At 62.3% G+C, this 16986-nt stretch overlaps 2 protein-coding genes across 2 annotated transcripts in view; one reads left to right on the top strand and one right to left on the bottom strand.

Annotated features, from left to right (window-relative positions):
- PPP1R37 (protein phosphatase 1 regulatory subunit 37) overlaps window positions 1–3510 on the top strand; it is a 37075-nt gene extending 33565 nt beyond the window's left edge. Inside the window, exons 8-13 of the mRNA XM_090259494.1 lie at window positions 538–650; window positions 1254–1395; window positions 1494–1660; window positions 1780–2494; window positions 2806–2896; window positions 2974–3510. Of these exons, the coding sequence (XP_090115620.1) occupies window positions 538–650; window positions 1254–1395; window positions 1494–1660; window positions 1780–2494; window positions 2806–2888 (1220 nt within the window). The 3' untranslated portion in view covers window positions 2889–2896; window positions 2974–3510. The remainder of the gene's footprint in view (window positions 1–537; window positions 651–1253; window positions 1396–1493; window positions 1661–1779; window positions 2495–2805; window positions 2897–2973) is intronic.
- A 3638-nt stretch (window positions 3511–7148) lies between these two features.
- On the bottom strand, window positions 7149–16083 carry NKPD1 (NTPase KAP family P-loop domain containing 1). Its single transcript, XM_090260389.1, has 5 exons — window positions 15831–16083; window positions 15187–15375; window positions 14280–14478; window positions 10878–11009; window positions 7149–9483 (listed from the first exon to the last, which is right to left on the bottom strand). Exons 3-5 carry the CDS (start codon window positions 14377–14379, stop codon window positions 7466–7468), a joined length of 2250 nt encoding a protein of 749 aa, XP_090116515.1. The 5' UTR covers window positions 14380–14478; window positions 15187–15375; window positions 15831–16083; the 3' UTR covers window positions 7149–7465.
- Between the last annotated feature and the right edge of the window lie 903 nt (window positions 16084–16986).

The raw sequence follows: 16986 nt of genomic DNA, 5'->3' as shown, positions 1-16986 counted from the left end.
AGTTCTGTTATCTCCGGGGCAGGCGCTGTGCCGGTTCACTGCTGAGCAGAGTCCCCTGGGCTCAGTGCGACGGAAGCGGGGCAGTGAGGCCAGTGCCTTCCCCCAGGGCGGCCAGGCCCAGACACTGCATTTACAGACCACCTGTCTGGGTGGCTGGGGCCTCCAGGCTCCCAGCTGAGAGACCTGCACCCTTGGGACAGACGTGGCCAAGATAAACTAATAAAGCAGTGACTCTGGAGCAAAGGGAAGCAGCCAGATGGTGGGCTGAGCTGGCTGGCCGCGGACTGTCTCCGGAGAGGGTGACCTTGGAACAGAGGTCTAGGCAGACAGGGAGAAATGTTCCAGCCCAGGGATCAGGGGTGTGTGCCCACAGAATGGGGGGTGGGTTGCAGCAGGAGGTGCAGGGCCACAGCCCTGCGCAGACTGACAGGGAGTGGAGCCCGGGAGGCTGAGTGCTGGAAGGGTGGCCATCTTTCCCACGTTTGAGTCTCCCGGGCAAGTGACCACCGACGGAACTTGCCTGTGGGCCTCCCCCAGGTCTGGCCTACATCTGCGAGGGCCTCAAGGAGCAGAGGAAGGGACTGGTGACCTTGGTGCTGTGGAACAACCAGCTCACACACACGGGCATGGCCTTCTTGGGCGTGACGCTGGTGAGTGGGGCCGGGAGATGGTCCCCGCCCCTGCCCCCGCTGCCCCCGCACCCTGGCCCCAGCTCTCAGCAGTTACCTTCCTGCCCCGACACCTCTCAGCCTTGCTCATCCTGCAGGTTCAGGAACACCACATCCCTCCTTTCGGCCCCGTGTGGCCTGTCCTTCAGCGCCTACACCCTCTTTTCCCTGGGCGAGCAGCCCTTCTCTTGCTGCCCTTGAGTCCAGCACTATAACCTAGCACAGAGCTTTGCACAAAGTGAAAATGTTTTCCATAGTAAGTTAATATTTCTGGAAGCCTTCAGTAAGCCTTAAATCTTTTTATGACGCGGAATCTAAAGCCCACAGGGTACAAAGGCTCAAACCCAGCTGAAGAATTCCCCACGGCCAGGCTTGTGCCTAGAGTCCGCTGGTTGCTGGCTGGAGCAGAGGGTGGGCCTGGGCTTGGGGAGTGGACAGGTCAGCTGGCACCTGGGGAGACTTCTAGGGACACGAGGGCTTCAGCTTTAAGCGGGGACGTGCCAGCTCCCTGACTGGCCGCACTGCCAACAGGGGAGCGTGCAGGTCTGCCTCTCCCGCTGTACTCACTCCCACCCACCCCCGCAGCCACACACACAGAGCCTGGAGACGCTGAACCTGGGCCACAACCCCATCGGGAACGAGGGCGTGCGCAACCTCAAGAACGGCCTCATCGGCAACCGCAGCGTCCTGCGCCTCGGCCTGGCCTCCACCAAGCTCACTTGCGAGGGTAGAGCGCGGGGCGGGCGAAGGGGGCCAGGCAGGCGGGGGTGGTGGGCGGCCAGCTGGGTGTGGGCTTGTGGCCAGCCCCTGCGGTCCCCCTCCCAGGCGCGGTGGCGGTGGCGGAGTTCATCGCCGAGAGCCCCCGCCTCCTAAGACTGGACCTTCGGGAGAACGAGATCAAGACGGGCGGGCTCATGGCACTGTCGTTGGCCCTCAAGGTGAACCACTCCCTGTTGCGCCTGGACCTGGACCGTGAGCCCAAGAAGGAGGCGGTGAGCGGGCCTGTCCGGGGTCCCTGTAGGTGGGGGCAGGCACAGCTGGGGTGACCGACTGTAGGGCCCGCTGCAGGGACAGGCCACGCAGAGCCTAGCCAGGCCTGCTCTGCCCACAGGTGAAGAGCTTCATCGAGACGCAGAAGGCCCTGCTCGCCGAGATCCAGAACGGCTGCAAGCGCAACTTTGTGCTGGCTCGCGAGCGGGAGGAAAAGGAGCAGCGGCTGCAGCTGTCAGCCTCCATGCCGGAGATCATGGTCACCGAGCCGCAGCCTGACGAGGAGCCCGGGGAGGGGCCTGCCCCCGCGGCACAGGAGAACGGGGACCCGGGACCGGGGCCCAGCCTGGACTCAGACTCAGACTCAGACTCCGAGGGGGATGACGGGGAGGAGGAGGGGGAGAGGGCTGCAGCCCCCTGCCCCACCTCGGTGCCCCCCACGGACTCCCAGGGCCCTGGGGACAGGAGCCCCCCAGGCAGCCCTTCCTCCCCAGCTGAGCAGCGCATTTCCGTGTCTAGCCCGGGCCGAGGCCACAAAGTGTTCGTGGTCACTCGGGTGGAGAGCCCACCCGAGCGAGCAGAGCCCCCTGTGCCAGCCTCTCCTTGTCCTTCCTCCGCACCTGCCTTACCCTCCCCCACCGCCTCCCCTGCCCTCCTGCCTGCCGAGGCCATCAGCACTCAGGACCCAGGGTCGTCTGAGCCTCAGCCTCAGCCAGAGCCGCCTCAGTCAGGGCCGCCGCTGCCCAACGGCCTGAAGCCGGAGTTTGCCCTTGCACTGCCCCCAGAGCCACCCCCGGGGCCCGAGGCCAAGGCGGGCAGCTGTGGCCTGGAACACGGTGAGAGGGGCCCTGGGTGCTGTGTGGGACCCTTGCCCCTGAGTGCACCTCAGCTTTTCCCTCTTTAACATGGCCCTTGGAGGGGCAGGGATGAGTGGGACCTGGTCCTCAGTCCCCACCCTGCTTGCCGTGGGTCCTGGGAGCTCTTCCCAGGGGTGGGGCTCGTCAGGTTTGCTGGCGGGCGGCTGGTCTCAGTGGCCCCTGAGCACTGTGCTGCCCTCAGGGTCTGGCTTGGGCAGGGCCGGTGGGCACAGGCTGTACACCCCCACCCCACACCTGACCCTAGGCTGCCCCCCATTCTCCCCGTGCAGAACTGAGCTGCTCCAAGAATGAGAAGGAGCTTGAGGAGCTGCTTTTGGAAGCCAGTCAGGAATCTGGGCAGGAGACACTGTGACACTTTAGGTGAGAGACGAGGGCCAGGGGCTGGGGGGCCAGCAGGAGAGGCCCTGGCTCTGACAGCCCCCCTTCTTCTTCCCAAGTTCCTTTTTTTCCAGTCGGTCTTCAATGAGCTGAGGCCAGAGCCATGGGCATCTGCTCGCTCTCACCCCCGGCCTTCCTGAGGCCCGGACGCCAGGGGTGGGGGCCGGTCTGGGGACCCCCACCCCCACAGCAACACTACATGGGTGCGGGAGCTGCAGGGAGCGGCTCTCCCCGTTCTGACACTAGCACTTGTGTTTGTGTGTCCAGCCCCGAAGACTAGACTGGACAGTGCCCCCACCACCGTGGCCCCGGGCACAGAGGAGGCAGGAGGCGTGGTGTGGGGGTTGGTGCGTGGTGGTGGTGGTGGCAGAGGCGGGCGACCTTGGTAGGGCAGCTCCAGACAGGGTGAGGGCCGGGGTGGGGAGGGGGATGGGAGCAGAGAATCAGAGCTTTCTTTTTCTTAAGTGCAATAAATCTGTCAGGGAGCTGGGTGGGGAGCAGCCAGGGTTCTGGAGACCCTGCTGTCCAGGTCACTTGAAGCTGCCCCCTGAGAGGCACTACAACCCGGGGGGTGGGCGGTTAGGGGGGTGGAGACGGGGGAGGGGCCACTCCTGTCGGTGCAACTCTGTTCACACCTTTTCTAATAAACCAGAGCTGGGTTCACCATTTGCCTCTTCTCTGCTCACGCTCGCCCTGGTGGGGGTTCTGGCACAGGCTGGAGGCTGGCAGGGCCAGCAGCTACCCCACCCCTCCCCGTGCGTGGCCACGCACCATACCTGACGCAGTCCTGTCACGCGCTCGCCTTTCTTCAGAGGGTAGCAGCTCCAACGTGTTCTCCAGCTTCCGGTCTGGGTCTGGGTTCTCAGGGTGATGATACGACACTCGGGTTCAGAGGTTACTTTCTTCCCAGTTACATGTGGCTCAAGGACGACTTGACACCAGCCTGTCCACCCTGGCCCCGGCCATTGTGGGGGGAGTGTGCCCCAGGCGTGAGTCGGTGCCGCTGGAGCCCCCTGGGTGGCCTGCTCCTTGATGCAGCACGTGCTGAGGGTGCAGCCCAGGGCCGGGGCACATGGCTGGGAAGTCTGAGCTCCACCATTCAGGAACCAGAAGAGCCACCCCAGGGGAGGGACTTTGCGCCCACCCCTTCTTCCCTGCGTGGGAGGCTGACATGGGGTGGATAGAGAGACCACAAGAATCAGTGTCACCGACCAGGAGCCCTGGTGCCACTCAGCTCCTGCTCAGACTGTGGAATCTGTCCGCATTTAGGCCGCTGTCAGTTTATCTTTAGCCATGGGCAGCTCTGTGTGCGTCCTGACTTGGGTGAGAGGCTCAGGGAAGCTGTGGACATCAGCCACCAGCCCCTAGCACCTGCCCCTCTCCCCATGGGCAGCTGGGGCAACAGACACCTGCATGGGTCCTGGTCCTGAGTGGTGGGCAGCATCGTCCTCTAGCCGGTGCCCCCGATGCCGGCGGTGCGGTGGGGGCGGGGAGAGCCCGCTGAGCTTCTCGCTGAGACGGGAGTGTGAGGTCTGCCTCAAGAGGCTGAAGAGCCACAGCTGTTTGCCAGCCGGGGCCTGTGTACAGCCCCTCCCGCCGCCTCATCGCAGCTGACCTGTGATCGGTTCCAGCTGGTGCTCAGGACTCAGCTCCCATCTGGGCTTTCAGCCCTTAGCTGTGCGGTGGGCGCTTGTCCATCGCCTCTGTGACCTCTGCCTCCATGTCCAGGCTGGTCACTAACAGGCTGGGCTGGGCTGGGGGGCAGGGGTCTCCGCTTACGTGTCCCTCGTGTGTTGCCTTTCAGGGCCGGGGTCCTGCTCCCAGCCTTGTCCCTGCTCTTGTTGGCACCACATTTGTCTCAGGGCGAGAAATGTGCTCTCGAACCATTTAGTGTTGAAATGTGTCCCCACTTCCCCCCACATGAAAAAATGTGAAGTCCTAACCCCAAGGACTTCAGAATGGGACCTTGGGAAACAGGTCTTTAAAGCAGCAATAGCATTAAAATGAGGTCATAGGGCAGGCTCTAATCCAGTGACCAGTGTCCTTATAAAAAGAGGAAATGGGGACAGAGACAGATGCACACAGCAGGAGGAGGACGTGAAGACGGAGAGAAGGTCGTGTGACGGCGGAGGACTGGAGTGATAGCAGCCACCAGCCAAGGGACACCGGATTGCCAGCCAAGGGCTCAGAGCTGGAAGGGGCCAGGGCAGACTCCCCTGCAGGTTTCTGAGGGCACGTGGCTCTGCTGACACCTTCGTGTCACACTTCTGGCCTCAACTATGAGAGAATATGTTTCTGTTCTCAGCCACCCAGTTTGTGGGACTTGGTGACAGAAGCCCCGGGAGACGAACAGACCAACTCTCCAGGGCTCCTGGTTTTCTGACTGGGGAGTCCTGGGTCATGGGTGGGTCCCCTTTGCCTTCAGCCACCCTAGCATCACTATAGCCCGTGAAGGCACAAGGAGTCTGTTTCAGTGCTTGGCTAGATGTATCCAGGCTTGAAGTCATCGATGCCCTAACCCAGGGGCTTATATGCACGCACGTGGGTGTTCAGAGTGGCAGGCGGCTCTTCCCCACAGTGACTTGTGGACCCAGGCCCCTCCCTCTCTGGCTCTGCTACCCGCTAGGGCTTCGGGGTTCCTGCATCCAGCGGGCAGGTGGGGGAGGAGAGTGGAGAAGGCAAACCTGCTTCCTAACTTGGTGCCACGGTGGGCAAGGGGCACACACCACTTCCACTCCCTTTCTGTCGGTGAGAACTAGCCCCGTGGCCTCACCTGGGTGCAAGTTCCAGCAGAAGCTCCGCACTATAGAGGGGACCGAGAATCCTGGTGGACAGTGAGCCATCTCGGGCACATCCAGCCTCTCTGGCATCCTGTTTGGTTTGGTGTTTTCAGTCTCCCAAATCTCGAGCTTTGGCAGGTACACAGTCTAAGCTAAAGGCAAGTTTGACCTCTGCTCAGTTCCACGGAAGAGGTCTGCAGCTTCTTCCTTCCTGGGACCCGGGGTCCTGCCCCAACCTCTGGCCAAGGCGGGCCCTGCCTCCTGTGGCAGCCCTCTCCCGATGCCAGTCTTTTCCACCTGGACTCAAGGTGGTAAGAAGCAGAAGCCCAAGTCATACCGGCTTACGGAAGGCAGAAGGGAGGGGACATACAGTGGCTCCAATAGCGTGTCTACAGAGACGCTGATCTAATGGTCTCTCCGAGCGGCCTTCACTGGTGGGCAGCCTCTCCCCTGCCGTTGGGGGCCTCTCCTAGCAGGTCCAGGTTACCCCACCAGCTTAGCCATGCCAGGATGGAAAAGCAGCACCTCAGCCCTGGCATCTCCTGTGAAAGTCACAGGCCAGCTCTGCCCTGCGTCCACATCGGCAAAATTGTTGGCCAGGGACCCTGGAGTGTTGCGCCCAGACATGAAGCTAAGGAACGAGGTCGGTACCCCCACCAGGCTGCATGGCGTGAGGGTGGGCACCTTCAAAGAGTTCTAGACTCCCTCTGGGACTGTCCCCTCAGCCCTCAGGGCCCTGGCTCAGAAGTCATGGCCTGTTTGTCCTCCCTCCCGCCCTGGACTGGGCCAGGCACACGACAGGCCTGAGCGTGTGACCAGTGAGGAATGGATGGGAAGCCGCCCCAAAGAGTGACACCTCATCCTAGATCTCTGTCCTACAGGAGGGAGAGGGAGGTGGGGCCAAACAGGCAGAGTTCAGCCCCAGGATAGCCCCCACCTCGACCTGGCTCTGGCTCCAGGACCTACACGTGCCCACGGCTCTGCTCAACTTCCCTGACCTCATCAAGGGGCCCACAGCAGCCTCCCCTGGACAGTTACTTATCCAGGGAGGCAGTGCTTCCCATCCAGCTCTGCCCCCAGCAAGGCCCATAATGGTATGCTGGGGGCAGAGCCACACTGCAGGCAGAGCAGCCCGCTGAGGTCACCTCAGACACTGCCCTCGAAGACGCCAGCTCTTGCCCTGCCCACAGAGGTGCAGGGTAGGGTATGGGGACAAGAACCTGGGTCCCCCAAGGCCCCGGGCACTCTCCAACACCTGAGTGAACGCAGTATATCCATTTCCCTGCCTGGGCCTCGCCCACCACATGCGCAGCCCCTCCTGCCCTGGGGATGCCAGCCATGGTCATGGCTGCCAGCTCACACTGCTGACTCCCTGGGCAGGAAATGGGCTTGCTGGAGAGCAGGACAGGCCTGGTCCCCGGTTCTTGCTGAGCCCTGGAAACCACCACCTAAGAGACCCATCAAAGGCTTTCACACCTTCGTTTATTGCACTTGAATTCTGACTTCCTCCTTGGTCCTTTGGCGCCTCTTTCTGGTACTGGTGTTATTGTCAGCTACAGCCAACAGCTCTCACTGGCACACAGTCACCTGGGTAATGTGACCAGCACAGCCCTCATTCCCAACACTGGACACTGGGCCTTGAGCCCAGTTGAGCCCCCCTACAAGTGTCCTCATCTGGGCTGGAGGGGAGCTGGGCGCTGTTGCACGCTGCTAGCCCCAGAATCCTTTATTCAAGGCACCCCTAGGTTGGATTCCCTGACGTGCAGGGCGCTCAAGCCGCTGGCCTCGGCTTACTCCAGTGCGTTAAGTCTTGGGAGTGGGGGGCTTCGCTGCGGGGGTGGGGAGCTTCATTGGCCTGCACAGCGTTGTGCCCCGGGGAGTGGCCAGGCCCAGCTGCCCCAGGAGCCTGGTTAACATGGTTAATTCCATTGGCGGCGCGGGCAGCCCGAGAGGCATGGTTTGCTCGGAAGTGGGGGGCTTCACTGTGGGGGTGGCGCGCTTCGCCGGCCTGCGCAGGGTTGTGCCCCGCCGAGTGGCCTGAGCGGGCCATCCCAGGGGCCTGGTCAACTCCATTGGCAGCGCGGTTAGCTCGGGAGGCATGGTTGGCTCCGTTGGCAGCGCGAGGGGCGCCCCCTGCTGGGGATTTGGGCGGGCTGGGTGGCTTGAGCGCGCTGACAGCCCGGATGAGGCCCATACGGCGGCGGATGGAGTGGTCCAAGTTGACAGTGCAGCGCAGCAGGGTCTGCGCCTCAGCCACAGTGAAGGGGAAGTCCGCGCTCAGGAAGCGCTGGAAGAGCTCGGGGTCACCGTCCAGGTCCAGCACATTCTGCAGCGCCTTGGTCATGGTGTGCAGCTCGTGGCTGTCATCACAGAACACGTCCCAGAGACGCGCGCCGGCCTCTGGCGCGCCCCCGGCCTGCTGCCGGTCCTCTAGACACTGCAGCACCCAACTGAGGCGGCAGGGCCACTGGTTAGCGAGCACGATCCAGGCCACAGCCTGGCGCGGCGTGGGGCCCCCGAAGTCCTGCGGCAGCTGCTGCTGAAGCAGGCGCACGGTGATGGGCACGGTGTTGACGATGCGCCGCATGGACACCAAGTTGTCGGGCACGTACTCGTAGAGGCAGTCGCGCTCGTCATGCAGGCAGAAGAGCGCCTCCTGGATGCGACGCGCCGCCTCGGCGTCGATGCGGCTCTGCGTGAGCCTGGCTCCCTCCTGCATTTCCACCACCAGCAGCTGCGCGCCCTCGTCACCGCCCTGGTTCTGTGGCCGCAGCTGGCGCGTCAGCTCGCGGTACAGCAGGTCGTCGCGGCTCTGCACGGCGTCGTGCAAGAACTGCAGCTTGGTGCGGCGGCCCATGATGGGCACGGAGAAGGGCAGCGTGACGGTGCGGTTGAGGAAGAGGTAGCCGTTGTCGGCCGTGCCCTTCATGGAGCCAGCGCTCTCGAGGCACGAGGCCAGGATGCTGGGGTCCACCACCAGGATGAAGATGAAGGGCGCGTGGCTGTCAGACAACAGTGTGTTGATGGCGTTGAGCACGCCCACCACGCGCTCCTGGCAGCACGTGTCCAGCCCGGTGACCTGGAGCACCACGCGCAGCCGGCTCCGCTGGTAGATCTCCATGAAGCACAGGAAGTCCGTGACAAGCTCCACCTCCTTCTTCACCTCGCACATGAAACCCAGCTGGCTGCCGAATTTCTCTTGCGACACTAGCCGCTCGATCTTTTTGCGCTGGCTCACGAACAGGTGCTTGCCCACCGAGTACACGGCCATGAGCAGGCCTGAGCCTGACAGCGTGGTGGCCGCGCCGCCGAACGCCCGCAGCAGGCTGCTGTTGGCGCTACTGTGGCCCACCGCATGGGCGCCTAGCGACAGGTAGAGCAGGGCCACGCCAAGGCTCAGCGCCGCCAGCAGCGCCACCAGCGCCAGGCACACGCGGCGCCGGCAGTGCCACTCGCGCTGGCGGAAGCCCGTCGTCGTGGCTGGCTTGTTGCCCAGCACCGAGTACACGCTGAAGGGCAGGGCGCCGTAGTGGTGGCGGATGCCCTCGCACAGCGTGCTCACCAGGCCGGCCCACAGCTTGTCGGTGCCCTCGTACTCCCAGGCGCTGAAGCGGATGAAGAGGAACTTCACGTTCTTGCGCCGCAGGTGCACCTCGGTGATGACCGGCTGCAAGAACACCAAGTACCACAGCAGCTGCGGGAAGCCCCAGCCGTTCACAGGCCGCGACCGCCACTGCACACGCTGCAGCTCCTCTGCCTCGCGCTGCGCCGCCTCCTGCTCCATCAGCGCTTTGGGGATGGACGGCGCGGGGTCAGTCGGAGAGAGCCGCGTGGGTGGGGCTCCGGCCGGGGGCGGAGCTCCTACCTGGGCGGGGCTCGCCTGGGGGCGGGGCTAGGGCAGGGGCGGGTCCTGGATATTAGATGGGATGGGGCGGAAAAAGCTGGGACAGGTGCGTAAAGTGCGGAAGGAAAGGCTTGGAACCAGGCTTGGAACGGGAAATGTCTGAGGATGAGGCCGATGGTCAGGGGTGGACATAAGCAGAATTCCCAAAGGAAGAGGAAGCGAGAGTGCAGGGAAGGCTCTAAGGAGAGAAAGAACGGATAGAAGTTCTGAGGAAGACAAATGTTGGGCAGCAAGGGTACATACAGCCTTGATCTGAGTTTCCTGGCTTACTGCTCCTCCTCCTCCAGCTCTCAGCTTAGCTATCTCCTCCTCCAGGAAGCCCTCTCTGATTCCCCTGATGGGTTAGGCACCCCATGGCTCTCCCTCCCAACTCCCTCCCAGTCTTCTCACCCATTCTGACTTGTCACTGGGAACAGGTATGTTTCCCTCTCCGAACTGTAAGCCCTTGAAGGGCAGAGCCCCGGTTGTCTTGGTCACCAAGGAAGTGCTGGGAGAATGTTTGAAGGCTGGATCATGAGAGGCAGGGGCAGCATCTGTCTGCTATGAGATTAGTGAATGAATGAATGGGAATGTATCAGAATCACCTAGCACAGAGTAGATGATCTAGACACCATTTCTTTTTCCTTATAGCCAAATCTCTTCTCCTCCCAGGCCCCTGTGTGTTGCTCCAGGACAATATGGGGCAGATGTGGGTTTGCTTATTTGGTGCTCACCAGGCCTGGGCACATGGAGGTGAGTCGCCTCCAGCCCTTCTGGACACAGTTGGGGCTGGAGTCTGAGCTCCAGCAGGGTTTGAACCAGGCCCGAGCTGTTGCAGGTCCTGACCTGGTTTCAGCTCATGTATTCAATTAACACCTATCTGTTAGGGCTCTTGTGGGCACCAGGCCCTGAGCCAGAACTGAGTAGAAGAGATGGGTCTAGAAGGCAGGAGCCTGCAGCCTCAGCAAAGCAGCTGCTCTTTCTCTCTAGGGTGCTGGGGAGCCATAGGAAGCTTTTGAGCAGGGGAATGACAAGAATAGGTATGTCTTTTAGAAAGATCCCTTGGAGAGGATCTGGCAGGAGCAGGGGTGAGACTGGAGGCCAGAGAGGAAACTGGAGTAGGGATCAGGGGGCACAGGCTGTGGGCATGGGGAGGCACCTGGTTAAAGCTGAGCTGTGGGCATCTGGACTGGGGCAGGCTGGCCTCAGGGGAGAGTGGATCTTGGGGAACCCTGGGGCTGGACAGGAACCAGAGGCTCCATTTCCTGTACCCTCCCCTCCAACACATGCAGATCCTCACCGGTGATCTTGTCCAGCATCAGGTGCAGGCGGCAGCCAAAGGGGGCGTAGAAACCCACAGTCACAGGCACGGGCACGTGGCAGAGGGTCTTGGCCAGGCAGCTGCAGTAGACATCATCCTCTGTCAGTATATCTGGGGGCCAGGGTTCGGGAGGCGGTAAAGGCAGGGAAACTGAGTCAATGAGGCTGGCTAGGCACCACCCTCCTCCCTCTGCCCTCCAGACCACCTGCTCTCAGCCCCTCAGTGAAGCAGCAGCATCCCACACCCAGACGTGACTCAGATTAAACCTCGGATGGATGGAGGTTTCTACAGCCGTAGGCAGCCCCCACCTGCAGGGCCGGGTGTGTCCCTCTGGGCCGCCCAGGATGAGCTGACTCCAAATTCACCAGGCCAAGAATGGGAAGCTAGGCTCCCCTGGCCCCAGCCCAGAGACCTGTGCTCATCTGGCTGCCCTGGTCTGAAGTCACCAGGCCACCAGCCTGTGGTTCCCGTGGGAAAGTCCCGTGACCCTTTCTTGGGACTCAAGGCCCTTGGATGCTTAAGACACTGGCTTCCACACTCCGAGTGTCTGCTCCTGCCTGCTCTGTCAGCCTGGCTGCAGTGTGGGCAGGGCTCCGTGACCACACGCTCCTCTCCATTTCTTATCTGCCCTCTCTCCCTCTCCATGACCCCATGCCCACAGTTACTAAGCCTGCCCTGAACTCAGGCACACTTGCCTTCTGATCTGTCCCAGGCAGAGCGATCGATGCCTCTGGGAGTGGGGTGACAGAGACACAGGGGGCATGGGTACCAAAGGATCTGGCCAGGGACAGACCCTCAGTCAACGCAATGGCCATTTAGGGCACAGATTTGGGGTTAAGACATGGCACTACACCCAAGCATCCAGAGTTGGGGTGCCAGAAAGGCAGGCCTCCGTCGCGGGGTGTAGGGGCTGTCGTGCATCCAGCCTTCCAGGGAGGCCTGTGGGCCACAGAGCCCTTCCCTTGCGAGGGGCCAAGGCTGGGTGGGCCTGGAGGCTCAGCAGGGAGGGTCAGGGGAAGATATGGGACAAGGTCAGCCAAAGCATCGGCCAGGATGGATCTGCTCCCACTCTTCCCGATGCTAGGTGACCTCATCTCATTCAGCCTCTGCCTGTCTGTGTGTGACATGAGTGTTGTGGCCCAGAGGCTCCAGTGACAAGGTTGTTCCTGACCTGGAGCCCCAGTCCCTGCTCAGCTATCGCTCTATTTTCTAACCAGAGTTGGCCAACCAGCTCCGTGTCCCCACCTCCCTCTGAGGTCAGGCCACCAGCGCCTCTGGCCCGGACTCCCGAGTCCGCCCTTGCCTCCCACGGTCCCCTCCCCTGTTAGATCCTGAGTCACCTCCTGCCCCTTCCACCCTCTGAGCCATCTGACCTCCTGCTGTCCCCCAGAGTCTGCACTTGCTGATCCTGAGGCCACTTACTCAAGAGAACTGTCCTGTCTTTGCTCAAACATCACCTTCATGAGGCCTCGCCTGATGCAGCCATTTAATGTGAAAATCTCGTGACTCCCTTTCTCCCTCCCCGCCGTCATGTTTCCCCCAGCGTGGTGATGCGCTTTTCAACTTTCCTATTTCTCATGCTTCTTGTACCTGCCTCCCCCTACCGCCTACAGAGCGTGAGCTCTGGGAGGGGCAGCAGTCTGACCATCCTGCTTCCTTTGCACCCGCCCCCAGCACCCATTACAGGTGTTTAACGCCTAGTCAACAAATGAATGAATCCGTGAATGAACGGCTGGATCCCTCCCATCGCTACATTGCTCTCTTCATCCCCCAAGCCACTCCCTACCTCTTGCTGTAACTGCTCACTTGGTGGACACTCCCCCTCACCAGAGCTGGCCAGCGAGCACATCACCCCTGTCCTGTCCTCTATGGCCTGCTGGGCCATGGAGGGAGGTCCAGCGAGACACACAAAGCAGAGCAAGGGAGTCAGCCCAGGCCCCTGGTCAGCCCAGGATGGAGACACCATCGACAGGCCCAGCCTGGAAGCCTTGAATTCCAATAGATAAAGCAGAGTGGCTGCCCCCAGGCCCAGGGTCAGGGACAAGTGCCTCCCAGACTGGGACCAGCAAGGGAGGGGGGACAAGGGCAGGCCCCAGGCCCATGCGGGAAGCGAGGCGGCAGGGACAGAGCCCCCAGGAAAGCTGGGTGAGCACCAGAGCTGTAGGAGGTGAAGGGGCCACAGGACGCTGGGGCAGGCAGAGGCCTGGTGTCACTGGGCCTTCTGGGCTCCAGGAGGGTGCCAGCTGCGGAGGGCAGGGCTGAACCGCTGCTGGCCACGGCGGGCACGGTGGTGGGTGCAGTGGGCGGCTGGGGGGCGCAGGCCGGTCCCACGGGGGCAGTGGTGGTTGTACGTGTCCCCTTCTGGGCACTGGGAACCAGGCAGAGACGCTGCCGCACGGGGCTAGGAGGTGGGGGCTGGGGCTGCCGCTGCTGTGGCTGCTGCTGCAGGACAGGGGCCTGGGGGCCCGGGCGACAGCCCCTGACACCCCCCCGGTGGCTGTGGTAGGCCCGCTGCCACACCACCTGGGGGCGTGGCTGACAGGGCCTGTGGGCCTCCGGGTCCTGGCACCACTGGAGACGGCATCCTGGAAGGAAGGAAGTGGGGGGTGTCTGGGCCTGGGTCCGCAGCTCCTGCGGCCACTGGCAGGAACCAGGTGGGGTCTTCAGATAGAGGGGCGCTGACTTTCAGCTGAGGCCCAGGAGAAGTCAGAGAGACAGTGAGGAGGGGGTGTGGTCTCTGCGCCCCACCATGGATCAGGGGAGAAGGGGTGCAGGGGCCTGGGCTTTAGCTGGGCTGAAGGAGCTGGCATCCAGGGTCCCTGCCACCCCAAATTCCTTGGTCCCTGAGGGTCCCCAGCAGGGTGACAGGAATCCATGGGGAGCTGGCCTGGTTGGTTCAGGGGAGGCCAGAGTGATGGGAGGTGGCTGTGGAGAAGGGACAGGGCAGGGACGGGGAAGAAGGGGGGTGGGCCTGGCATCCAGTCTCCAGCCAGGCTGGTGGGAAGGGGTCGGTTGCCCCAGGGAGCTAGTCCCCGCCTCATTCACATTCAGTTGGGGGACTCACTTTTCTGTCCCTCCCACCAGTCTGGCCCCCTGGGCAGTTCCCACAGCCCTGGTGATGTAGGGAGAAAAAATTCCTCCCACACTGGGGGAAGGGGCAGGCCAAGTGGGCCTCCTTCGCTGACATCCCCAGCCCAGGCTCCCAGCTGTGGGTGCCCAGGCCTGTGGTCCCCCCACGACCCATTTGCCGAAGCCTCCACAGGGAGTGGGGGTGACTTCTCTTCTGGGCCCCAAGCTTCTCCTGCTCCACCATCTACTCAGCAGCCCCCCATTCACATGCCTCTCTCCCTGCCAGGACTCCCCTCAAAACTGAACCCCTACCTTTTTGGTGCTCCAGCTCTGGGTCCAAGAAGTAGCTCTCGGGGGAGGCCCGGGGGGGCAGGGTGCCCTTGGCAAAGTGGATGGAATAGTGCTGGTGCATGGCAGCCAGGACCTGCTCTGGGGCCCGGAGGGTGTGCTCAGTGCCCAGCCCCTCTGGGCACTGGCCACGGGAGCCCACTTCCAGGACAGTGCCTGTGACCTAGGACAGGTGAGAGACCCCACCCTGTTGGGTCCCAGGTCACCAGGTAGGGCAGAGGCCCTCTTCAGAGTAAAAGTGAGAGGTCAGGACCGGGGTCAGGGATGTCAGATGGAGGAGGGATGAGAGAGGCTGGGGGATTGGGGGCTAACTTGGGGTGGGTGAGATTTCCAAGGGTCGGGTGACTGGGTATTTAGGAGTCCCTGGGAGTTTCCAAGAGGCCAGGAGGATGGAGGGTGCTGAGCAGATGGGGGCTAGAGAAACTTGAGAGCTGGTGGGTGGCTGAGGAAATTTAGGGGAGAACTAGGCACAGGGGTGTGCGCTGTGGGAGGTGGGGCTGGCGCCAAAGAACGTGAACCCAGTGCACTGAGGGAGGCGGGAGCACTGAATGGCTGTGCCTCAGGGCTGGGTCCATTTGGAGACCAAATGAGGGGCTGAAGGAAGGGGGATTCGGAGGGAGTGAATGAAAGCCAGGGCGGTTCCACTTGGGGAGAGGCTTGGCAAACTCAGGGAGAGGTGGGTGCCCTAGGTTAAAGATACGAGGCTCCAAAAGCAGAAGTGAGGGAGGGATGCTGTTTGGAGCTGGAACAGGACAGCTGAAGGGCAGAGGAAATTGGGGTGGTGAGAGTTGGGGCTCAATGAGGGTAGGGACCCAGGCACGTGGCCCCTGTCTGCTGCTCCCCACTGCCCCCGACCTGGGGTCCCCCATACCTGATGGCAGCTCCCTGCCGGGCCACCAAGCTGCTGTGCTGGTCCCGCCGCTCAACTGGTGAGATGCCGGGAGCTGGGAACTGAGCTGCCCAACCGGTTAGCCCGCCCAGTCCCTCCACCCCTTCCTTCAGCTTGTCACTCCTGTCCCGGTTCTCTGCTCTCTGCTCTCGAGGACTGTGGGGACAGTACCTGAGGTCAGAGATAGAGGTGGTTGGCCATGGTGCTGCCTGGGTGGGACCTACCAGGGAGGGAAGGGGGCTGGGGCAGGGACTGAGTCCAGGCCAAGCCAAGACGCAACCCTGGACTCAGATGCCAGTTCCTCCAGGGTCAAGCTGTGTGACCTTGGTGAGTGACTTCACCTCTCTGAGCCTCAGCTTCCTCATTGCTGAGTGGGCCGGTATCAGCACCTGTCTCTCATGGCTGTCAGGAGGAGGCCACTGAGCAAAGCGGGTGCATAGCAATGACAGCAGCCAGCGTGCTGGGGACTGACTGACTCATTTCTCAGGCTGCCCTGAATGCTTCTCATATAATAACAAGGACAGCACACGCTCTGAAGGCTTACTGGGGCCCCACACGGCGGACATGCTTTTTACGCACTGACCCCATTCTTCCTCCTCATGCACTGCTAGGGGCTGTGAGCTCACTTTGTGGGCACGTCCTTTGCGGGGTCACAGGCAAGCAGGCTCAGTGGTTTGTGCTCAGGCTCCACCTTCTGCCTGCTGGTACGTGGGGGCTCCTTGAAGACATTCCTCCGGAGGTGAGGGTGGGGCTGGGCAAGAGGGGGCCTCGTGCCATGGTGCCCCTCTGCTCTCCAGGGTCCTGCTCCCTGCGCTACCAAATAGGGGCTGCCGGGGAGTCTGGTATCTGTTGGGGGTGGGAGAGGCAACCACGAAAGAGTGCCCAGGACAACGGGGTTCAGGACAGAGAAGGAAACCCGCCTGCCCTTCAGGAACACCCTCCAGGGGGTAACCAAATACCCTTCCCTCTGCCTGAGCCTGGCTGTCTCTCCCCATCCAGGCCTTCACGTTGCTCCTCCAGGGAGGGCTTCTTTCCTGTCTTCCACCAATTCTGCACTGTCTGAATAGGGGGCGAGCCTCTAAGCTTCTTAGAAGCAGGGCTGGGCGTGCCCCTCTGGCCAACCCACACACAAGGTTTAGCTGAGTAATTGTGACTTCCCGGGGAGCACCTGCCTGGTTCTGTGCTGGGCGGGGAGGGGAGCGGCTTGTGCAAAGGCGTGGAGGCGAGGCCCGCCCGGGGACGCCGAGCTCGGCTGCAGGCTGGGGAGGGCGGGCCAAGCAGCGTGCCTGCGCTGACTACACGGGCGGAGGGGCCCCACGCTCCGGGGGTATTTTAAGCAAGGAGACCCTTCCTCATCCCATTTAGATGTCAGTTGGCAGCTCTGAGGCGGAGGTCCTTTCCCACACTGGGCAGCAGGCAGGGGAAGCCCAGGTCCAGGTGTGTGAGGCTGCAGATGTTATGAATGTAGTAAATAAAGGAGGTGGGGTTGGGGGGAAGGACAAGCGCCATCGCATGTGAGGTGCAGTGTGTATGTGGAGGGGAATGAGGGTATCTGGCCTTCCCCCCACTTCCATCCATTCCCACTTCTGGCCACCCCCCTCCAGACACCCCCGGCCTTGCTCTCCAGGGAGACCCATTCTGAGGCTCCCACTGGGCCAAGGGCAGCCCCCATCTGTTGACCCCGGTGGGGTTGCCAGGACTGGGGGTGAAGGGGGGCCCAGAAAAGGCGGTAATGAGGGGTGTCCTGTCCATCCCACCCCTACAGGCCATGTGACAGTCACT

Source organism: Furipterus horrens, unplaced genomic scaffold (assembly GCF_987537825.1).
Source record: "Furipterus horrens unplaced genomic scaffold, mFurHor1.1.pri manual_scaffold_13, whole genome shotgun sequence".
Classification (NCBI taxonomy): Eukaryota; Metazoa; Chordata; class Mammalia; order Chiroptera; family Furipteridae; genus Furipterus; species Furipterus horrens.
The sequence above is the reverse complement of the archived record's forward strand: the minus strand, read 5'-3'. Positions and strand labels throughout refer to the sequence as shown.